Here is a 24,445-nt window from a genome sequence, read left to right as displayed (position 1 = left end):
AGGTTTAAAATGGCGCCACCATTTTCACGTTGCATTATTAGGAGTTATTAGCATAAGATGCAACATTCTAATTTTTGCGATAATTTCCCTACCTTGTTATGGCATGTGTAAAGTACATTCAATGTTTGATAAACCGACTAGGCAATGTTATTGTTTGACTGTAGGTGTGCCAATTTGGGACAAAGTTGTTTTGACGACAACTAATTATGGTATTTTCCGAACGAATGATTTCTGAAGAGAAGATTATGAAGCCCCTAGGGTAATGGATATTGTTGTTGTCTGCTTAATCTACTGAAAGGGTCAGATGTCAAAGCAGGCTCAGTTGTGGAATGTTTCATTTCAAACTTTAAATGTGGACAACACTGCAAGTTGTATTCTGCCCCCCTCCCCCCCCAAAAAAAACATCATCACATACACACACACACACACACGCACACGCTGTCGAGAAGTCTATTTCTTTCTCTTTGTCTGTCTGTCTGCCTTTTCGGTTCCTTGTCCTCCTCCCTTTTTGTAAGTGGTACAGCCCATGTGTACTACGTCACAAAAATGCTCAGTAAACACCCAGCTTTGTGAGTACAACTTAAGTACAGGTGCTTACACACAAAAGCTTCGACAGAAAGCGGTCTACACGAACACAGAACGCTGCCGCATTGACAGGACTGCTACCTGCATGGACTACAGGGCACCACGTTTTAGGCCACAGACGCTTGTAGCTGTACTCTGAAGACAGGCACTGACCGTCCAAGGACACAGATATCCTATGAATCGGTCGATTGGTGTGAGAAGGGTCAAGAGACAAAAGCTCGCATTCGGAATCACATAGTAGAAACAGGGACCCGCGTGTGGTACGATGTAGTGCAGCATGTGAAATGCTAGTGTTACAATGTAGCCCTGTGGTCAGGTTGTGAGGAGCGGTACGGTTGGAGGATCGTTCTGGAATTTTCGTCATAAGACAACAACAACAATGAAGACATATGTAGCGCTGTTCGTGTTGGTGTGTAGAGTTGTCATACAGTCAGGTAAGTACTCAAGAATTGTATTGATTTGGACACAGTAGATTGGGATTAGTACATAGTGTTATAACAACGGTTAGGACTCTACGGATTCGGTGTCCGATACTGCCAAGACAGCCGTCCTTGTGTCGTAAAATTGCACCTGTCTTGCGAGAGCAAAGTTGTAGAAAGTCCGTCCTACGACAGCAAAAGTTGAACGACAAATGAAAATATATGCCTTCAACAACACAATAATGCATTCATTTGAATTCTTACGCCAAAACTTCATTTTTACATACGGGCGTACAATGTTGAAGAGTAACGTGGAATTAAAAGACGATTTTTAAGATGATAAGGAAAAATTCCCCCGTCGACAATGTCTACAGTATCACTGGACGACATTATTCAGATCGATATCTAGTTAACAATTTTGCGATTCGTGTTATAACTTGAAACTTCTCAAAGTCTCTTTGGGCTGTTGAAAACATCTTCGGGCATATTACGCTTATGTGGCGACCAGGTATTTGTAAGTTACCCAGAGTGATACTCGAATGTATTGTTACCAACGTGATGCCATATTCACTGGTGCGTTTTACAAACAAAGAAGACTGCACGCGCTTTGTCTTCACCTGAATCTAGAGTGACACTTTCTTTTATTTCCCATGAACCTTTACCAAAATAGCCGCCAATTTGACAGACGAGAACCCATGTTTTGACACTGTGACGTTAGTGCGTTAAACGTCATACTCAAACATATTCTTCAACATTGACTCATTTCTCCCTCTGCCCAGTGTGCTTTGTTTCACTCAAATGCTGATAGATATACGTCGAAAAGGAAGTTACCTATTGACAAGCAACTGGATATGATTTTGGACACGGACAGACGTTTCAGATAATATGCAAATTTGAGGTCCATACAAGCAAACATGTGGAACGTACAGACATTATTTTGAAGTGAATGCCATTTTAAGTTAACTCTAATGTTTGATAGTCATTTTACACCTTGTATCTACATTTACCGTAAAGTGTACACGTTACTAAAACAGTCAATGACATTACATTTGGCGTCAATAAAACAAACGTGGCTTCCCAATTGGGAATGTGACCCCTGCATAAGGGGGTATGTGTGCATGTATATCCCACTGCTCCAGACGTTGGGGCAACCGTTGGCGGCGTCGCTGCGGCCGAGCTCGAGTGATTTGACAGCGCGCTCAGCGAATTTCATCGATAAAAAGGAAATATTTCTTACGCTTCGCATATCTTTTTGTCTTTTTCGTCATGTATACGTTTTGCATGATATTTCTATTCAAAGTTAAGACTGATACAAATCCAATTTAGGACGCAGCGATGCCGCCAACGTGCCTCATCAGTGCTAGTCCAGTGAGATACCAGCTGTAAACAGTCAGGGTTTCAAACTTAATCATGATGTATCCTGACCGAATAACGTCTCTTACATTTGTTTCTGCTCAGTGATCGTAGAGGGCACTAACTCCACAGAAGAAAAGGCCCTGATAAAAGTGTTGATGTCTAACTACACCACTGGCAGCAGACCGGTGAGAAACAGCATGGATACAGTAACAGTCACGTTTGACATCGCACTCGGACAGATCATCGATGTGGTGAGTGGGTTCAAATAACTGTCCAATTAGCGGCATCGTTTTATTGTTAGCCCGACATCTGCCACTATCATATCGTGCGTACCTTGTAAGATATGGTTTGATTGGCTATCGAAATCATGACACATCATGACAAGGCTGACATTACAGCTTGGAGTAAAAGCTCATCTGTGTTGATAGAAGTCAGTCCTGACCAGGGTCAAACGCTAATTTTAAAAACATCGAGAAAATGTAGACTCCCTTGCAGTCTTCGGGAAGGGGCTGTTTTTTTTTGGGGGGGGGGGTGCGTTGGTCTCCTCTCGGGAGGGCCAGAAACTCGCTATCACGACAAACTCCCTTCCTCAACAAACTCCCTTTCCCGGCACAATAGAACATAGCCAACGTTGAAAATCGCGGACCAACAGACCCTTCCCGAAGACTGCAAGGGAGTCTAGGGAAAATGCAGTCTATAGAATTACCCGTCTGTGTTTAGTCTCCGCAAGGAGCTCTTTTCTGTATAAACTCCTTGGTCTCCGGAACACGTGGATGTTGTTCTGTACTTTTGATCAAGAGACAGAGGGAGGGAGAGGGAGACAGAGAGAGACAGAGGGAGAGAGAGAGAGGGAGCGAGAGAGGCACAGAGAGAGAGGCACAGAGAGAGAGGCGTAGAGAGAGAGGCATAGAGAGAGAGGCATAGAGAGAGAGACGACCACATAGTTTGAGTGTTAAGAACCAAGGGTATATAAACAGATGTCGGATGCGTAGTCATGGTTTCCGCGAGTTGAATAAGCGCGGAGGGATTTAAAGGAACTGTGCGTGACTTGCAGCTTCTGTTAGGAGTAAGCCGGTGGAGACGACCATTCTCTCCGATCCGGGTCAGCGCTTGACATAGATTTCTGCGAGCAAAACAAATACAGAATCAAGAGTAGGGAGCTAAGAGGTGGATTACACAGCCTGGCTGAATACCGATACGTATTTGCGAAGAGGATTTCTTTGTGCCTCACCTGAAAATTTGGCCCGCCATTTCCAAAATCAGATGTCTTCATTGAAACAAACAAAAATGTAAAATGCAATTTTTTAAAAATCTCCTTCCGTGCCAGGGTATGGTATATTTCAATGAGTGGTGTGGGTGGGTTTCTGGTTTCAGAAACCTGGTCAATGAGTAAGCAGGAACATGGATATTGAGTGTAGCTTAGGCCAGCATATGTGTAAAGCATCATTAAATTTCGTTTGAGAGCGTATTTCTGCACGTACATCTATAACGTTATATGGTTTTGCTGCAATGTGTGTTTGTGTATGAGGGTGTATGGCTCCGATCCGTAGTGAACTAGCTTTAAGAAATTCAAGGCGGGTAAGAGGCAAACTATGTGCTTTGTCCGATAGGCTCCCCCCTGACGTAATCAGCTTACACCATATGCATCATGTCTCTAACTTCCTCTAAGTGTAGTGTTCTTCACAGACGACCTTTTCAATTCAGCAGCAAGCTGAGGACACGAACTTGTAGCACTAAAAATACAATTAACGTTAACAAAACAAACGTCTAATATGTTCATATTAAGTAAATCGAAATAGAAAATGTGTGTGTGTGTGTGTGTGTGTGTGTGTGTGTGTGTGTGTGTGTGTGTGTGAGTGCCTGTGCACAATGTCATGTGTATGCTCGCGCGTACCATTACACCGTATTAAGAGCTTGAGAATAAACACTTGTAGTGCCTGTGACGCAGCATAACTTGATAATTGATGGTTATCAATTCCTTCAAACACCTTAATGTCAACATTTGTTTTTCATTTCCATCCCGTAGATATCGAAGGACCGAGTCATGATAACAAACTTGTGGGTTCGGCAGGTAGGTGCAAATCTCTTTTTAACCCTTTGAGAGCCTAATCACCTATCAACTCAATTTACGTGACTATGAGTAATTTGCTTGTTTGTGAAACTTGAATGGTACCCTGGCTAGTTGGAAAGAAATGACTGACAATTCCAAGACGCTGTCACGACACAAGAAGTTTAGTTCCGTTCAGTAATAGAAGAAGAAAGTTGACACAAGACACACAAAAGTTGCATTCATACGCTATGAATATTACTGAGCAGTTTGAATAAGGTAGACCCAACACATTATTTGCAAAATGACTAAAACAGTGACTTTGATTTAATGTTTTGATCTGTCATATTCTACAATACGTACAAACTACAACAGAAGTTATAATGATGATGTTGGACATACGAATTTTAAGATAAAAACAACTGATGTATGTGTACTTACTTTCTCCTTGTTATTCTACAGTATTGGAGAGATGAGTATCTCGTGTGGGACCCCAGTAACCATGGTGATCTGAGAGCGATCAGAATACCCAGCGAACAAATATGGCGGCCGGATATCGTTCTTTACAACAGGTATGCACTATAACACTATCACAGTCGTTGTACCTTTATCCTTAGATTTTTCCATTAACGTCGACGTCTGTTATAAAACAGCATTCACATATGTACAATATGCCCAATGTGCTTTTTTGTTCAGAAAAGGGTGTGGCAATTGTGAAACACGTAATTCAACTTCGAGATTTATTGAGAAAATTCAGGACTGTGCTATGTCGTGTAGAATTGAGTACGAGTGATGTTCTAAGGAGAATTGAACTGAAAGTATATTTTTCATAACTTTTGATAAAAAATACAATCCTATAGTATCACCACCAAGACGGTAGAAGATTTTGAAGACCCTAATATATACTACGATACTCGTACCAACTTATGTACGGCAAACTTTGTAAACGTTGCCATGATCTGTACTTAACTCAGTTGGGCAAAATATACAATAAAGGTCTCCATTCACTCACCCATTTGGATTCATTCAAGTATCTTTATTTCGCTGTCGAACTTAGGCAACTGGAGGAGGACGTTGTAATACCAGATACCAACGCAGCCGTGACGTACGAAGGTGACGTCACATGGCTCTATCCAATCACATTGAAGAGTTCTTGTATTCTCAATGTTGAACAGTTCCCCAATGATGAACAGGTAGGTTACATCTAAATATCTAAATATAACACGTCTCTTTTATATGTGTACTATCTTTGCAATATGTGTGTCACTACCCCTTATTCAAAATTATAAATGCAAAAGCAAACAGGTAATTCCAAACCTCTTGTTGCCAGCGTTGCGATCTCCAGTTTGGTTCCTGGACGTACGACGGTTTTGCAGTCGACCTTATCAACAAAACCGCCACTGGAGACACCTCGAGCGTCATCGAGAATGAAGAGTGGAAACTTCTCGACATGACCGCCAAACGTACCGTCGCCTACTACAACTGCTGTCCGGAGCCCTACCCGGATGTGACGTACACCGTCCGGATATTACGTCGCTCCCTGTACTATTACTACTACCTGGTGGCGCCATCTTTGATCCTGGTCCTCCTGACGCTGATAAGTTTCCAGGTGCCGCCCGACTGTGAGGAGAAGCTGACCGTGAGCGTGACCATGCTCCTGTCTGTGGTGTTCTATCAGCAGCTACTTGCCGACAGACTCCCTGCACATTCGGGATACATTCCCATATTGGGTGAGTGTCTTAAGTCTTCGTCTTAAATTTACCTTCGACATTGTGCCTATTGTGTCATGTGTGGATTCTTTTGTCTATTAATAGAATAAATAAAAGAATTAAGGCTTTATAAATCAAGTCAAATGCTTATGTACAGCAAAAGGACACCAACTTCGACTTCACAGACATTATGTTGAATTACAGTTGCTTGCGTTTCATTTCCGTTGGATAGACTAGTCCTAGTTGTGTGTATGCAATTGTTCTCCTATGACTGATAGAAAGTTTGTCTCCGTCAATATTCAGGCCGCTTCTTCGCAGCAACGATGTTCACTGTGTCCCTGTCGTCTGCAATGGTGATTTTCGTGATGGGAATCCACTTCCACGGCCCCAACGCCAGGCCAGTCCCTCCATGGCTCCGCCGCATCGCCTTGAGAAGCAGCAAAAAACAGGCAGCAACATCCGACACAGACATGTACCCGTCCAATAGCGAAGCTAGCCTGATTCCAACCAACCAGGACGACGAAGACACTGACGTGGATTCCAATAAGAAGCAAGCGCTTGTCTCTGAAGAATGCGAGTTGACCAATCGCCGGAAGCCTCTCAAAACGCGTGACTCTGGGTTCACCAGCATGTCTAGTAGCGCTTCATCGGTTGGTTCGCAAACTGCTGAGCAAACGACCGCCAAAGTAAATACAGAGGAGGAAAAGTTGCTGGCTCCCTTGCGACACAAACTGAGCTACGCTGTTCGTCTCTTTCGTCAAATAGTCCATCGGTCTTTGAAGAAAGACAAAAGAATCGAAATCAGTGAGGACTGGAAGTTGGTCGCCATCTTTGTGGACAAATGTCTTCTCGTCATCTTTGTGATAATAGCTACTATCACTACAACAGCCATACTTGTGTAAGCTTTATTATAGACTGTCTGGCGTTCACATTTTTGTTTCAATAAGCAGTGCGGTATGATGCGTTGTTCTTTTGTCTCTGAATTTCTCCTTCATTAGTGGTGTTGTTGTTGCTATCATGGATTCGTCTGATCGTACATTACTCTATGGCAAATGGGAGGTTTGGTTGTAAAGCCGATGGGCATATGTGGCGTTATCGTGAACGAAATGGTGATTTTGAAGTTTAAGAAACAAGACACAGTAAGGCAATATGAAAAAGCTATACATTGGGCTCAAAAATGCTTTGTACTTTTGTACATATTTGATATATCAATGATAGACGATTTCTGTAACTATCAACAGAGTTCTGTGAAAAGAAAGAAAAGTGAAGCACTGGTACATGTATAGATATTGGTGTAAGTTTTATAGTTGATAATATATTTGATATCATAGTTTCTACGCAGATAATAGCAATTGTAGCTGTGGTACTTTGCGTAAGAGAATCAAATGAAAGTTTTGGACAGTGGACTTAAAAAACAAGTCATAATCAATGTGAAGCATGGAGTGGTGGTGTGAGAACTTTAAACATAATGATAGAAGTAAGTTCAGAACTAAACAGTGTGCACAGAGAAGCCTAAATGTCGGGACAAAGAAATAACCCGATAGCCTTGTCAGTAACGGCGGTGAATAGCTTGTTCTCCCTTAACCAAGTCAGTTCAGGTTGAATGGACAGGTTCTCACGGTAGAGACCGCCTTTGTTTGTGTGGGGCGTTACTATGCAACTGTGTAAATACTGTTCTAGCTTTGAAGGCGGAAAATATATCTAGCGAAACGACAACGTCAATAACATTATTTGAATGTCTCATGGCGACTCTTGGTTTTAAAATAGTGTGCGGGTAGGCTTACCGATGTTGAGTGTTCCTCAAATACAAAATGGAACTTGTTTGCGCGCTCAGATTCTAAATAAAATGGCGTCGCCCTCTTACTACCAGATCTCGTTGATTCTCGTCTCGCCTATGTCGAGACTTTGTTTGCCTGGAGAGTGCATCTGAATGGCCGAGTGTTGTTGTCATGTCCTTGGGAGAATGTAAAGCTTCCCAGGCCTGCCCTCGCTTGGCTGGATGACTAAATAATTTGCGCTGTCTGACATTTGTCGTTGACAGTGAGAACAATTGTGAGTAATGTTTCTAAAATGAAGGTTATTAGTGTCCCTTGTTGTAGGCCTCCTGCTACATTATGCTTGTTCAGTGTACATTGAGTGTCACGCGTAAAGTTCCTGCTTACACTACGTATGGTGAAAGTGAAGAAAACAGGCCCGGAAGTTTCATCTAGGACAAAGGATATATATCCAGGGTTAAGTGTTCCCGGATCAGCGTGTGCTCTTGATGTGATTCTGCACCGGTACTAGTTCGAGCCGGACAGGTGGGCTAACACGAGACGGACACTGGTGACGAGTTCTGCAGTCGCCATGGCTGGATTCCATGGTGTGGTTACTACATATACAACTGTCGTCATGTTTTTAGGTAAGATGGTTTATATTTCTGTTATAGCAATTAGTGATACTGTACATGTGTTTATCTAAATGTGGGTCGGTCTTGACATGCCTAACCATACTTATAGCAGCCATTGGTCAGACTCAAAGAAGAAGGGGTAGAAGGGGCCATGCATAGAGCATTGGCTAGCGAGAATTTGTGTTACATAGACATGGGTCTTGCCTGGTCTATGACTACTGCCCTGAGTCTATCATTTCTGCAACTGGTTTGGTAGACATAACTAGCCATCCCCATAGTCACTGGTAATTATATTCTCCCATTAAGGCACTATACTTTATGTCATCTCCATTTTTGAGTCCCAGTTCTAAATTTTGAGGCTAACTAAACTAAGAGTATTCTGTGAGACTCAGATGTTTCAACGAAATGTCCGTAGCAAAACACAGACGTTCTTTCAACAGTTACTTTTCATTTTGGATGATGAATTAATTTTCCTTGACGACCAATGTGCAAAATCTGTGCGCTATTAGTGCCAAACAATTGGGAGATAACGCCGTGCCTTACACGGGGGAAATTCAATCCACCCACGGTGTAGTTTTAGATGTTTCACGGATTTTACCGTTGTTTGTGAGCAGTCAAGCAGACCATGTAAGTGCATTCTCTTCAGTATTTGCGTAACGCTTGGCTTTAACTCGTATTCCACAAGTTTTATATAATTTTCTTCTACTTACAGTAACAATGACTTGGAATGTTCAATACTGATTCACTCTCTTAACTCGTATGATCTATGATCTATTGTGAGACTTTAGTGTGTTCGTTTTAAAACAAATTCTAGACTCTGTTTGCTAATTGAAATCTCCGTCCCGTATAGGAGTTAACCAAGTCGTCATTTAACACCACTTTACCCCAAGGCCTAATACGCTAGTCTTACATACAGGGTCCAATTCTCAGGCTCATGACCGTATGACACATCTAACAGATTATTTTGCTTTTTGTTATTTCCCAGTTTAGCTCCTGGCTCAAATTAGTTTGTTTATTGGTAGAATATCCCCGGTTCGGTTCAATTATAGGAGGGATATCTCGGTTGGGCCTGCACCCGTCTTTCGGAAGGGACGTAAATTGGGGTCCCTTGTTCGAGGTGGTGCCTTGACCCCGTAAAAGGAGAAGGACTAGCAATACTACAATGTAAAACCCTGTCACTGAAACATCAATGCTGTCTATGTGCCACTAGGCACTACGGGGGTTCGAAGGAACGAGCAAACCATAACGCTAGCCCCCAGAGCTCGTAACTTTAGGCACCCTGTGTGGTTCAAAGTTATAGCAACGTTACCTTCAGACACAATATTTGACATTTGGGCTGAACCTACAAACCAGTACTCCAAAGATCCGCTTTTCACCCTGTCAGGCTCAATTAAGAACAGAAGAATGCGTTTGGTGTCCTTTCGGAGGAGTTGAAAGTCTCAATTAACAATAGCTGGAACGTCGATGGTCGTTAACACCCCCACCCACCTACAAGCAGCTACTTAGCAGGGAAAATACCATGTCATCGCCATAGAACAAGACAAAGCAAAAACAAATCCTGAACTTTAAAGCGCACCAGAAAAAGATGCAGTTGCTTTGTCGCTAAAGATACCCGTACAAAATGTAGGTAACTGGATATCAGTATGCAAAGTTACACACCTATATGACGTAACTGTCAACCAATGCTATGACCTAGTACATTTACAAACATTTTAGCTCGACCCTTTTAAAGATGGCATTCACGCAGACATTAATCAAGTTAACGTCTGTTATTTTTAGCTCTAGGAGCTGCGCTGAACATTACAACTGAGAACCGTTTGAGGACCGTGTTGATGACCGGCTACAACTCAGGTGTGAGACCCAAGATCAACAGTACGGAGGCGATAGCAGTCTATCTGGACGTGGCTCTGCATCAAGTCATAGAAGTGGTGAGTCATTCGGCATTTCAGTTTCCACTGAGTTTGTTGTGAAACCTAGAACAAAGAAGTGTAATGATTAATCGAATCATCTTTTTGTTGTACATTATGGATGCTCTAATTTGTTAAACACGTTATCTGTATCTTTTAAACTTTGTCGCACATTTGTTTCTTTCTGTAGGTATCCAAAAGCCAGTTGCTCATCACAAATCTACGAGTCAAACATGTAAGTGAATCACATCATTAGCTTAACTCACATCAATCTTTGCAAAACCATTCCTTATTTGGGATTTGAGTGGAACTGCAGATTTCTATATGTCCGATATGTGTCGCTTCTCTCCCCAGTACTGGAAGGACGAGTTCCTTGTCTGGGACCCAGCAGAGTTCAGCGGCCTCAGTAAGATCAGGATCCCCAGTGAACAGATATGGCGGCCTGACATATACCTCTTCAACAGGTGATTAATAGAATAAGACACGGTATCAATAGCAAACATGTGGTATATGTTTCTCCGCTCTGACATTTTTTATTTATTTATGTTTATTGTCTCAGAAAGGAAACATTATTTTTGCTGCGTTTCCTCCTCTTACTCTTCCGCTCCAGAACAAATAAGGTCAATGACCTGGACCAACCGGCTGTCGCCATGGTTACTGGGGGTGTAAAAGAGACTTTGTGGTAGTCAATTTTGTAATGTAGCGAGTGTCAGGACAGAGCTGGGGGCTGGGCATCATACATACGAATGTGCTTGAGTACCAATAAACAAAGCAGTGGTTTATTACGCTTGACCATACAAAGATAAACATTGCACTTTTTCTTGCAAATACCACCTTTCCAGCTTCTCACTTATTCGCTCATGATCACTTGTTCTTTGATTCATACATTCACTCACTCCCACACTCACTCATTCTCTATGTACCCAGACAACAGGAAGAAGATATAGTCATACCAGACACGCGGGCAGAGTTGAACCACACAGGTCACGTGACGTGGAGCTACATCATCACCATGAGGAGCACGTGTCTGCAACGTCTGCTGGGATTTCCCAATGACGAACAGGTAGGAAATACAGGAATATACTGAAAATTGTCTCCATGGCATTGCCCTTTTCTACCGACCGAAGCAGCGAAGTCCTGATCGTGCTTTTGGATTTTTGCATTTGTGGAATTCGGTTGTATTTTTACTTTGGGAAATTGTTTACAGCGATATTAGAATCACGTTGATTACACGTAATTCGAATAATTATCACTACATAGATTTGAAACTGTCGAAGGAGATTCATCAAAGAGACCGCCAAAAAGTGGTCACAATGACCAGGTGGTCCGTACCTTACCTAAATGTAATGATTGTTACTTGTACAGGTTTGACTGCGGTAGTATTCTTTGATGGCGATGTACGTTTTCCTAATACATTATACAACAAGCAAACCATTCGTTTATTCCCTTTCAGTAAACCGTTGATTCGTTTTTTTTTAATCGCAGATTTGCCCTCTACAATTTGGCTCCTGGACCAGCGACATCCAAGCCTTGGACCTTTACAACATGTCGTCTGCGGGCGATATCACCGGTACCGTACAGAACGAGGAGTGGGAACTGGTGTCCATGATAGCCGAACGGAACGTCGAACTGTACAGCTGTTGTCCACACCCTTACGTAGACGTGATGTACTACATCAAGATAGTTCGCCGTCCCCTTTACTACTACTACTACTTCGTGTCGCCCTGCGTCATCATCATGGTTTTGACTCTGGTGGGGTTTTGGCTGCCACCGGATTGCGAGGAAAAGTTGTCGCTGAGTATCACCATGCTGCTCTCGGTCGTGTTTTACCTGCAACTTTTGGCCGAAAAACTTCCGCCGGATTCACACGATGTCCCTGTGCTTGGTGAGATTTGAAATTTGAATATCTTTGATTTTACTTGCGTTAAAGGAAATTCTTCGTCCAGCCAATTTGTGTAGAGCGCATACGCAGCCCAAATGCATTCTTGTATCCCATCATGCTAGTAGATTTCTATATTCATGTAAAAGAATTGATCGGAATGCGTTTATACAATGTATAACAAATACCTCATGTAAAATGTCTTTTTGTTAAGAGTGTGGATTGTACGAGGCTGAAATTCATTTTTTTTCACCCGCCAGGTCAATTCTATGCCGCCATATTGGTCATTGTGGGACTCTCAGCTCTCGTGACGGCGGCAACCATGAACTTCCACTTTCCCGAACCAGACAGAGAACCTGTTCCTGATTGGTTGAGACGAATAGCTCTCGGGAGTAGGCCAAGACCGACTCCCGGGTTGATCTTGTATCCCCGTGATGACATTGAAGATGTCATTCGTCGTGACAGCATAGCTAGTCGTGACAGTGAAACCGGGGAAGCAACTGTCAATCAATATGACGGACAGCACAGTTCAGCCAATGGCCGGGTCACAAAAACGTCATCATCCAATGGCATCAAACATCGCAAAATGTTTTCCTATCACCGAATGACGGAGACGTACATTGGTAGCGAGGTAACCAATCGAGGACGACCTTTGCCGCCTTTAGTGAAGGACACAGGAAAGTCATTACGTCATTCACAGAAACGGAAGCGTAACAAGTCTCAGAGAAGGTCAGGAAAGCGCCTCAAGCGGGCGTTGGAAACATTGCAGCACCGCCTGGACGTCATGACAGAACTCTTCTGTGAAATGGTTAGGAGAAAGAGGAGAAAAGATTTGCAGACGGCGATTCAGGCCGAATGGAAACTGGTCGGCATATTTGCTGACAGGTGTCTATTCGTACTTTTCTTGGTCGTTTGTATAACAACACTGCCTCAGATTCTGCTGCAACACTGATTCGTTCGGAAATTGTTACATTAAAAACAGTCACGCCACTGTGTGGTGTGTATGACGGCGCGCACGGCCTCTTCTATGCCCTTTGGCCACACAGCTGTGCAAACAATACAGCAATATTAGTCCATTGGTACATGTACATGAGAGAGAGAGAAAAGACAGCACATGTGACCATCTTCCGACGAAACAAGCGGATAATAGAGACAACAACAACAACATGTACATAGTTATGTCTTTATTCTATGATATATCATAGTTGTCTTCACCAAAACTTTACAACGATGTACAAATGCATAAGGCTAAATGACATCAAAGGACCGAGTGCAACATACAAATAACAATTGGTCGTATATCCAAGAATTGGTAAACGATAGATATGTTACGGACATTGTGTACATTTAACGAATGTACTTCCCACATTAAGTATACTAATTAGTGTACCCATAGCTGATAATTACACATTATCATGATATGTGCTGTAATAACATTCTGATGTACAAGAGTTGTCATTCCATCACAGTTGTTCAAAGCTGTTCAGAACTGTATTCAATTCAGCGGGAATCAAACTCTTAAAATGTACGATTTTATTACATAAGTAAGAGTAAAGATCTCTTACAAAACCATATATTATCATAATGACAGTACCCAAACGTGGGTACACTCACGATATAGTTTACATCAATCACATATACAGCAAAATATACATTGAATGAGGACGAATACTTATGTTAAGTAGATATATACAGCTAAGTCTCAACCCTGTATAGCCGGGAACATTATGCAATAAAACATCGATATCATCTTACTACAAGATTGTGTTGTCTTGTTATTTTGTCAAGATGTATGCAAAGCATGCAATCCACGATTTCCGTTTTCACGAACAATACCGACAATGTAGCTGATACGAGGGTGGTCGGTTCCCTATCCATTCTGTACAAAGGCTAAGATATAGCATGATACACGCCAAATAAATGTACTTATATTACCACTTTTAAGAAGATAATGAGTCGGTGCCATTTATATATGTTTATGTATGTATGTGGACAGCATAACTCAAGAAGCTGTGTACGGATCCTTATGATATTTAGTAGGTGGGTAGGGGCCGGTCGGCGTTGAAAGAGAATGATTCAAGAAGGGTTTGACGGATCCTTGTCAGTATATTTTGATGATGTCTTTGTTGATGCAGTTTGTGAAAAATACTTTTACGACGATCTATGAGACTCTCTTTGGGAACCCTCGTGACGATCCACCGAAAACAATTTACAAAAATGAATTAGAACAAACGTCATGACGTAACACAGCACTCAACAACAATGTTCTAATTTGTTGTTTTACATTGTACTGATTTTGATATCCCTCATGTTAGGAGATACTAAATGAATGGATGAATTAAGACCTTCGGTTACGTCGATCGAAGGTTGAACATCAAGACCATTCTTTATATTGTACATTTTGGGCCAACCCAGAACAGGTCACAACAACTGATTCAGAAATACTATATAGTACATGTAAACGTATTGTATATCTAATCCACATCATATACTTCGACTTCTTCTCGCTTTTTGGCAACGACCAAAATTAAAAATGTAGGATTGTATGGGCTTAGCTATGATCGGTTTGTCCAAACGCATGAGGAATATAGATTTGCAGTTCAATTCATGTGTCTAAAGTGAACATCACTGTTTATTACGTTATATTACATTGTAAGACCTGCCACGCCTATCCACACCTATCACAACGGCTTCATTTCAGCATGGCAAGATCTGCAATATTGAATCGTGGCTGATAACTGCATTAAAGCATTACAAATTTCAAACTGCTTATTTTCTATCGGAATAGAAACCTTAGCTTGTCTCATAAGCTTCACATTTCATTGTTCAAATTGAAACGTAGGAGCTGACAATGCTGCAGGGGTAGAAGCAAAAGTTTTCAACTCAATGTCGTCTACTTTTGCGCCGCTTTTCAAAGTTGACGCTCTATGGAGCTTGTCTCTAGGAAGACAACAGAAGACTTTGTCTTTCAGGGCTTTTCGAAACTTCCGACTGGCTAGATAGTACAGGCAAAAATTCAGGCAGGAATTCATGTCGAATAGCATGGTGAAGGAGTGCCAAAGGAGGGTTATTTGTGGGGAGGTGGGCGCTAGACCTTTGAAATACATGTACAGTTTCAAAACTTTCATTGGCATGAGAAGCACCAAAGCTACAGAGGACAGTAGTACTAACATGTATGACAGGGCAGTCTGGGAAGTTGGGTGGAAGCGCGCATGCGTCTTAACCCTTGACCTTGACATCCTTATAGCCCATGCAATCTGTATCGCGAAAATACTTGTTAGGGTAAACGGAACTAGAAAATGGAAAACTGTGGAGACCCATGTCAGGGAGAGGGTAAACGTCACTCCTCTGTCTATCGGTTTGCACCAATCACCGGTGACGTTACGGCCGTTTACGAATTTTGTCAGGTGACTGGGACCCACCAGCCAATGGTAGGGCAGGGCCAGCAGGAACGAGAAGAGCCACACCACCATGATGACCTTGATCGTCAGCTTAAGCGATGATCCTACCCTGAAGGTCAAAGCACAGTACAAATCAGTAACGTACTGTAGATTGCTGCCAACCATAGAATATCCAAAGAATCTCATTTTTTTACCCTATAAACGGATAAACTAGAATGATGGTTTTCTATCCTATACCAATTTCCATATATTCCAACATCTACTTGTTACCGCTGCCACCAACCAATAGTTGTGCCGAGAATATATACATTTAACGATCTAAAATCTAGTGCCCTGCAATTTATGATAACGGTCACACAGCGAGCTAGATGATTTCTCAAGATGCTCATAAACCCCTCTTCATGGCCTTACAACCACTCGTGCTACTGTCTGATTAACTGTCAAACTGTAGATCTTTATAAATTCGAATTCAGTAAAGAAACGTCACAACGTCAAAGCGGGTATCTCCCTACACTGTGCTAAATTGCACCTGTTCCCGCCAGGCATTCGCAAAGTGACTGAATTCGGCACAATTTATTGCCTAAAATTGGGATTTTTTTTCTAATTTCAAAAAATTCAGAATTCGCCAATGGTTGCAAACCTGAGAAAATTACAATGATACAATCTAAGAATGCTGCACCAAGTATGATAAGTGAGCATCATTTTGTCGCTGCAATCTCCTTTTTCATACACCTTTCATCATCGGATTCTGGTTCAGCTGTAATTTCAAATATCCTGCTCATCTGGGCTTCATGCGCAAATGCGTCATACGTCAGTGTGGCCACAGCGGAAAATTGTAAAGTTGGTGCAGTCCGGACGTCCAAAGAGATACCCGCTTTACACGTCATGGCTCATGACATGTAGCAATGCCTTACCTGTGTCTGAACGGGTGGCAGATCGCGATGTACCGCTCCACGCTGAAGGCCACCACCGTCCAGACCGAGGCGTACGACGCCGTGTACCCAACAACCACGTTGTACGAACAGAATTTCCCATAATACCAGTCGGGATCCGGGAGGTGAAAGGTCATGGTTTTGAGCGTGCGTGATAGGACCAGGACAGAGACCAGGTAGAGCAGGTCCGACACGGCCAGGGCTAGCAGGTAACAGTAGGGCGGCAGAGGCTGCAGTAGCCGCCGTCTGCATCTGATGAGCGTCACGATAATCAGGATGTTACCTAACGTGAACCAGAAATCAACATTAGATTCTCAATCATCTTTTATTACAACTAATTAGTCGTGGATTTCTAGTGGAGCTAGGTGTGCTTACGTGTTAAAACGTGACGAACAGTGTAATGATATATGACTGCATGGCCTCGATACACTGCAAAGACCTAGAAATGAAAATAGTTATTCAACTTGGTCATGACTCTTTCTAGTTCTAATAGAATTGATTGACGGGGACTTGAGAAATCGTAGATTTCAACTAATGCTTCCCTTGAGTTTAATCACTCCACGAATCTTGATCTTTGATGATTCGTGATCATCAACGAATGAATGAAGATCTTCATTATACATTTTTGCACAACCGAGCTCAATAGAGACGCAACAAACACTACAGTATTATAGATTTAGTCTATCATAGGGTTTTGACTACTTCTCTCTAGGTAATGGTGAAAATGTAGGATTGCATGGGTTTAGCAATGGTCGGTTTATCAAAATGCATGAGTAATGTACATTTTCCAATAAGGGAAAACTACCCTCTTTTTAACTTCATATGATATTTCTGTTATCAACATACATAGTGCAATCTACGATTAAGTGTACTTCACCTTTTACTTTGAGGTACACAACTAACGATTTCTTTGATCTAGAGACGTGCGGTTATCAATGAGAATATCCTATAAGTAGCAAATGAAATTAAAGATTTAAGTTTTAGTTTCGGTTTCCTTAAGTTCTCTGAATCGACAAAGCCTGAACACAACTGTGTAGCAAGCAAACAACGTACGACTAATACACTCTATCTTTGTGAAATACAAGGATGTCTACGTGTGCATTTCTCCACATTTTGAACTTGCACCGAAAAGGAAATTGTCAGCAGTGTATCGACGCTGGTATTACATGAATTGGCATTGGCTTCCAATGAAAACTTGACGTTAACATCAGTCATCCGTGGCAACCGGCCCTGAAGTGACGACACTCATACCTCATCCGTAACGCAACACGAGATTGGACAGCTTTTCTAAATGGTGCATTTGGCGTCAGGGTATTCAAACGCCTGAAAGAGGATTCTAATTCTGTTATCAATGCTTCCCATATTCGATATACACTGAGCCTACAAAGTCTTTAAAGATCTACTGGTTTGATACCAAAGACATTCTCCCCTAACATTGTCAAGCTCTCTCTTATGACTTTAACAATTTGGCAGACAATGCGGGCAAAGAAAAGGTAGTCCCATAGCCGTTTTGAGGCCGTGGGGGCAATGGGCTGTTATCCACTGTGTTTAGGGAAAGGTTTGCAAGGTGAAGCCCATCCCTCTCCTCCTACGGCTTTATACCTCCCCTACGTAAGTAAAGTACCCATTTACACCTGGGTAGAGTGATCACGAGGAAAGCCGTATTCAAGTGCCTTTACCAAGGACACAACGTCTAGCTAGGAACTCCAGCAATTGAGCCCGCTAGCGCCACTAGGTTTCTCCATCCCACGCTGTAGACATCAATCAAAATTTGTAATATCAGTCTAATCTATCACAATAGCTACGCTTCATTCAAAGTCCCCTGACAGCTTGCCAATTTGGAGTCTCTATTGAGTTGTTAACCATCGGCTGAGTGATGCTGTTTGTTTTCCTTAAAGAAAACATGTGTGAACTTTCAGGTCCTGTCTAGAGGAAGATGGACGGGGTAAACCAGGCGTTTTGCATTGAGTCATTGGCTCAAGGAACACACGACTGTGCACGTGCGGACAGTCACGTAAGCCATGTCAACGTTTCCTGCTGCGATTTAGAGGACGTCTGCATCATAATGACAGTAAAACCTACGGCTTTTAAGGACATCTATTTCAACACAGACTCTGTTGAAACCTTCAAGTCGAAGTCAATTGTTAGAGTTTAAACTGAAAACAAAACGATCAGTGGCAACTGGTAACTGCAATACTTTTGAGTCCCAGTTTATGATTACATATTGTTTGGCAATGATAGAATTCTAAGAATGGTTCTTTCTTGCGTACGGATTTTTGGCAGAACTCACTTGAAAGCACTCAAGGTAAGAGTAGGATGAAGAGTAGGAAGAGTCATTTTTATAGATATGTATCTAACATGCATTGGCATAATACCGGTAGTAAGACTTATACCGGTAGATTAAAAATACTGGAACTTAAAGAGATCTACACATGCAACAATAGTTATTTCTGAAGTCTAGGTGTCCAATACACCATTTACAAAGCATCGATAACAATGCATTCGAAGACAACAAGGCCAAAAGTTTTCAGTATCTTTTTCGGGGTAGGCAGCTCGTCGTGGGACGAACACACTGTCACATTCATTGCCAAATTTATAGATCATAATTACACATGCTCAAGGCACAAGACGAACATGATTCAACAACAATCTTGAATTTCTGTTGGTGACCTACAACTCATGTAAAAGTGTGAAGAACCGTTGCATAATAGCCCGGATCTACGACTGAATGGGCAAAATTGAACGTACGCAGCCATTTTCCCGCCATTTTTATATCTACGCTAGCAGTGAAGTGTTACGTCATAGCGGTTGTGACGGACAGAAGTTAAATGAAAATTCTTGACAGTATACGTCCGTTTTCTCATGACATATTGTATGTTCATGCAGGTTTATGTTTTATGCATTTACTGACACTAAAGGAAGGAACATCAGAGGATGTATAAATGTACATAGCGGCAGTTAATTGTGCCGTGTTTCTTCCTACCAGTATTTTTTACCCCCTCCCAACCACGCGCCCGTTCGCCGTGCAATTCCGCGGCGTGTTGCAATTACAATATTAAGCTTTTAGCAGGACAAGAGTGGCAGAAAAGTTACACAGAAGAAGTGGCAAGGGTAACCTATAACAGCAACATGTAACTGGAGAAAATGATGCGTTGACAATTTGTCAATTCAGTATGGCTAGAGAAATCGTCGTAAACGTACCGGTATTATGATAATAGATGTTACATATCGGGTTGAATAAACCATGTGCCATATGACCATACAGAAAAGCTTCCAGTATTTCACATTCCACAAGCGCGTACTTGTTGATATCACCAAACATACGTGGAATTAGAAGGATTATTCTTAATTGTATTGTTTGTAGACAACAAAACATAGTTAGCGACGCAAATGCATTTAAATGGAATGTAAGTAGAAAGGTTACATTTGCAACCAAATACATACTTTTGTACCATCAAATGGCCTAGCCTAACAAACTTCAGCACTAGCTAGCTTAATTCTTACTGAAACAAATTCATAGACATGATGACCATCCCCCCAGCTCTGTCCTGCCACTTGCTACCTTATGAAATCGACCACCACAGAATGTCTACCGCAGCTCCACTAACAAAGCATGCTGACAGCTCTCTGATCCAAGTAAGTGAACCTATTTGTTTGAAACGGAAGAAGAAGGGGAGGAAGGGGGAGATGAAGAAGAAGAAGAAACAAAGCAATAAAAAAACAATATATTCCTCCTTCATGAAAGTTAACGTAGTTCAGTTCAGTTCAGAATATTTCCAGTATTTCTTCCCTGTACATCCTACATAGAGCACCTTTAATGTTTCTGTACCAAAGATGTTCACCTGTTCATTCAAATCACGTTAACGTTACACTGCGTTCCGGGAGAAAGGCTTTCCCGGCAGCCCCTGGAGACTGAGGACGTGCCGAGCTCACGACGTCGTCTCAGAAATCATGATCCTGTTTCAGGAGGATTAGTCAAGATCTTAGGGTCGTTTGTGGTCGATTAATCAACAAATTATGTCACGAGCATAGTCTTCTGTCGACCTCGCCTGCGCAAATGAAGACTTAGAAACACGTACATTGCACGTAAAATATTCCCTAGTTGTTTCAAAACTCATCATGGTCGGTGAGAATACATTGTAGGAATTACTTCAACAGGTTGGCAATAATGCAGAATCTACGTCGTTCTTGGTAAATAAATCAACAAATTATTTCTCACAGTTATATGTATTCTGCTGTTGATTTCGCCTGCCACACTTCAACCTTAGAACCAAACAAATTATGTCACTTAGATAGTCTTCTGTTAACGTCGCCTGCGCAAATCAATACTTAGAAAAACGTATATATGCCCTAGTTGTTGAAAACTCATCATGGTAGGTGCCACAAAATATATTGTAGAAATTACTTTAATAAGTTAGCAATAATGCAGAATCTAGGTCGCCCTTGGTACATACATCGCGTCTTACATATACATTCTGCTGTTGATTTCGCCCGTGACACTTCAACCTTAGAATTTACCACGTATGTAGTTGTAATGTTCAATGAATCTTCATCCACCTTTTGACTTAGGAGGAACATTTGGAGGATGTTTAGCGGGTTTCCGCAAACATTTCTGGTCTCCTATCCCCAGACACACGACATGTTGAACTGTCTCGTCAAGTCGCCATCACAAACACCTTATGATATATTTCTGTAGCATACCTTTGGACTGGGCCATGACAAAATCGACCTTCTACGATGATTCACGGCGACATTTACCGCCGCAGGACAGTTAGTTTTTATACGACATATCCGCAACACAATTTGCTATCGGAAAACTATTATACACTGTGTATGAAAATTTCATTGCAAATTCTTACCCGTGGGCTAATTTCAGGTGACATGAAAGGATATATGTAATATAATATATAATATAGCAAATGAATATGAAGAGAGCCTAACAGGTTTCATACATTTCGTGCTGTAGGAAACAGTAACAATATATACTGCATATGCATGTGCTTTCTTAAATTATTGTAATCAACAAAAACAAATAACTTATGGACTGAATGGCCATTTAGAAAAATAGAATCCTTCCCACACCATCTGGTGTATAAGTCGGTGCCCATCCCCGTTCCTCTAGCCCTTGGGCCATACAGGAGTACAAGCGCAGCAGAGCTAGTGAAGTAATGTATGTTCCGTGAATAGTTTCATCAGGTTTGTACGTCACTGAATAACGAGACTCTTTTTACACAACCATTGCTTTATGCTCACCGACGTTTTGGTGACCATCTACCATCTTCTTCAGGGAAATTCTGGCACCTGTCCTGCAGCACAATGTGAACCAATCAGAATTGCCCTGAAGATGGTGACAGACGGTCACCAAAACGTTGGTGGGAATAAAGCAATGTTTTTGAGTCTCTTTATTCAGTAATGTATGTTCAACTTCCATACTACTTCCTATGAGTACTTTTCCATTAGTTGATAGATGAACATGTGTTTTTGTAACCTTATACACTAAGAGTGTGTATAGTGAGTGATTGCGCATGCCTTCTCTCCCTTCACACACAAGTGCTCACAATCAAGTTGAAGGTTCCCAGCGCTGTGACAGACCACATACCCCGCACAGTGGCTGTTCTCCGGGACAGAGCGTTCACAGCGCTCTGACAGACCACATACCCCGCACAGTGGCTGTTCTACGGGACAGAGCTGTGACAGACCACACTGACCCCGCACAGTGGCTGTTCTCCGGGACAGAACGTTCCCAGCGCTCTGACAGACCACATACCCCGCACAGTGGCTGTTCTCCGGGAAACGTTCAACATGCTCAGGGTCAAGTTCGTCGGGAGAATAACTGAGGCCACCGGCGGGATCAATAGCGGGGAAAATGCTACACATTTTAACCGCATAACGTTGATTGTACGCAGTTTCTCAGATTCGGAAAAAAAAAACGTTTGCGGTATATATGCATGGTTATAGTTACCTTCGTCAACAAGAATACGTTTTCGTTTGTCTGTTTTTTTGTGTGTGAACATTATGACAGGGTATGTTGTAGATGGTTAGCAAAAAGAAGAAATTGTTAGATTTTGGCCCCCTTGGCGACTGTCCACGATACTGCAGCGGAATCTCTTGTTTCGATATCTGGAGTTCTGGATGTGCTATGGTAGTGTATTACCACTGTGATGGTTTTACATTGCATCATACTCTTACGTAGGTCACAACTGATCTCCCATGGTCACGATGTCTTGTAAGATTGAACCAAGGTCAATGTGATGGAGATCTAGAGTCATCGATAGAAAGGCGTGATCGGATGTGCGTGAGACGTAGTCGGGTTCATTCGTCCTCATATAAAGCTGCTTAAAACCAGTGGTATGAAATTCAATCTTTAAGCATGTCTTAAATCATCAATGAACCCAATTTTTCCGTATGGTTTCCTAACGCTTTACAAGTGCTTGAAGACGAAAATTTTGAGTACAAATAGAGAAAGATTAATAACTTGATAATAATACATACAGGCTCCTTTGCTTGGTGAATAAACGGTTGCCTGAAATGCTGAGATATGGAGGTTTATGTGGTCCTGTGGCGTTACAAATGACATGCAAACCACACTATGAGTGATCAGTATTGCCTACATAATGGGAAAACAGCAGGTTGTCATTGAATAAGCCATTCTCACCTAACAACTTGTGAAGGACATAGAAATAGAGCAAGCTGCAGTCCCAAACCTACAACACTTCTTCCTGACATCAAAAGATATCTGCTACCAAAAAGCAAAAGCATACATAGCATGTCCAGCACATACAGATACACGCGCACACGCTCTCACTCACACACACACAGACACAAACAAGCACACACAAGCACGCCAGGACATACACATACACACGCACACACATACATAAAAACGGGCACGCACACGCGCGCACGCACACACGCGCGCACACACGCACACGCGCGCACACACACGCACACGCGCGCACACACACACACACACGCGCACGCGCGCAAACACACACACACACACACAGACAGTCACGCACACACACAAACACACACACACACACACACTCAATTTAAACAGATACAATCACGACAATACTTCCATTTGTCATGCCGTAATAGATGAAGTACGTTCATTAGACTTCGAAAATATAGTGATTGAGAGTTGATATGGTTCTGATATGGCAATAAGTTTATAATTTCTTCCCCTATGACACCCGGGCCTGTGTTCTCTCAACACTAATGCATTTGTCTGCTCATTTGTCTGTTCGTTGGATGACGTATGTTTGAGCCAATGACGAATTGTTCATCCTTCGTTCTAGGTTTCATGGAAAAACTATCCGTGGCATGAGGTAATCTGGAAGTTATAATTCCATGATAAACGGTTTATCGTAGAAACCTAAATAAATAATTTTGGAAAAAAACTTAGGTTGCGCCTTTTCCTGCAATCTTAATGTCTGACAAATTATTCGCCGATAATGGACGTCTATTTGGTAACAGAAATAGGTAAAAGCCATTGAAACACAAAGGTAAAGACATTGAAGCACGATTCGATGTCTACAATTTGTAGTACAAATGGGAAATTTTTCCGGACGCTTCGCCTAACACACTCTTCTTCAGCTTTACTGAGCAGAAGAAATCAATATTACTGCATTAGACAGAAAAACATGTCAAAGTCACTTGACCATGAGGTAATCAAGGGTAAAAGGTGCATAGCGTTCTAGAGACATTAGCGGCAGTGGGCTGTTATTCACTGTGTCTAGGGCATGGCATTTGAAGACGGAGCCCATCCTACTCTCCAAGCAGAGGTTAGGCTCCGTAGAAGTCATCGCCGTGTCGGTT

General features: G+C 42.0%; 4 protein-coding genes across 4 annotated transcripts in view; 3 read left to right on the top strand and 1 right to left on the bottom strand.

The window, feature by feature from the left end:
* The first annotated feature begins 550 nt into the window (after window positions 1-550).
* Window positions 551-7,987, top strand: LOC118412234 (neuronal acetylcholine receptor subunit alpha-10-like). The gene is made up of 7 exons (XM_035814953.1): window positions 551-1,019; window positions 2,463-2,611; window positions 4,387-4,431; window positions 4,870-4,979; window positions 5,465-5,600; window positions 5,738-6,137; window positions 6,420-7,987. The coding sequence occupies exons 1-7, from the start codon at window positions 965-967 to the stop codon at window positions 7,016-7,018; spliced, it is 1,494 nt and encodes a 497-aa protein (XP_035670846.1). The 5' UTR covers window positions 551-964; the 3' UTR covers window positions 7,019-7,987.
* A 375-nt stretch (window positions 7,988-8,362) lies between these two features.
* Window positions 8,363-10,934, top strand: LOC118412675 (neuronal acetylcholine receptor subunit alpha-3-like). Its single transcript, XM_035815686.1, has 4 exons — window positions 8,363-8,517; window positions 10,285-10,433; window positions 10,603-10,647; window positions 10,767-10,934. Exons 1-4 carry the CDS (start codon window positions 8,463-8,465, stop codon window positions 10,878-10,880), a joined length of 363 nt encoding a protein of 120 aa, XP_035671579.1. The 5' UTR covers window positions 8,363-8,462; the 3' UTR covers window positions 10,881-10,934.
* Window positions 10,935-11,303: 369 nt separating this feature from the next.
* Window positions 11,304-13,445, top strand: LOC118412047 (acetylcholine receptor subunit alpha-type acr-16-like). Its single transcript, XM_035814645.1, has 3 exons — window positions 11,304-11,475; window positions 11,898-12,297; window positions 12,552-13,445. Exons 1-3 carry the CDS (start codon window positions 11,425-11,427, stop codon window positions 13,241-13,243), a joined length of 1,143 nt encoding a protein of 380 aa, XP_035670538.1. The 5' UTR covers window positions 11,304-11,424; the 3' UTR covers window positions 13,244-13,445.
* Window positions 13,446-14,717: 1,272 nt separating this feature from the next.
* Window positions 14,718-24,445, bottom strand: part of LOC118412214 (probable G-protein coupled receptor 139) — a 14,208-nt gene continuing 4,480 nt past the window's right edge. Inside the window, exons 2-3 of the mRNA XM_035814934.1 lie at window positions 16,607-16,907; window positions 14,718-15,801 (exon numbers count right to left, since the gene is read on the bottom strand). Of these exons, the coding sequence (XP_035670827.1) occupies window positions 15,111-15,801; window positions 16,607-16,907 (992 nt within the window). The 3' untranslated portion in view covers window positions 14,718-15,110. The remainder of the gene's footprint in view (window positions 15,802-16,606; window positions 16,908-24,445) is intronic.

Source organism: Branchiostoma floridae, chromosome 3, assembly GCF_000003815.2.
Source record: "Branchiostoma floridae strain S238N-H82 chromosome 3, Bfl_VNyyK, whole genome shotgun sequence".
Lineage (NCBI taxonomy): Eukaryota > Metazoa > Chordata > Leptocardii > Amphioxiformes > Branchiostomatidae > Branchiostoma > Branchiostoma floridae.
The sequence above is the reverse complement of the archived record's forward strand: the minus strand, read 5'-3'. Positions and strand labels throughout refer to the sequence as shown.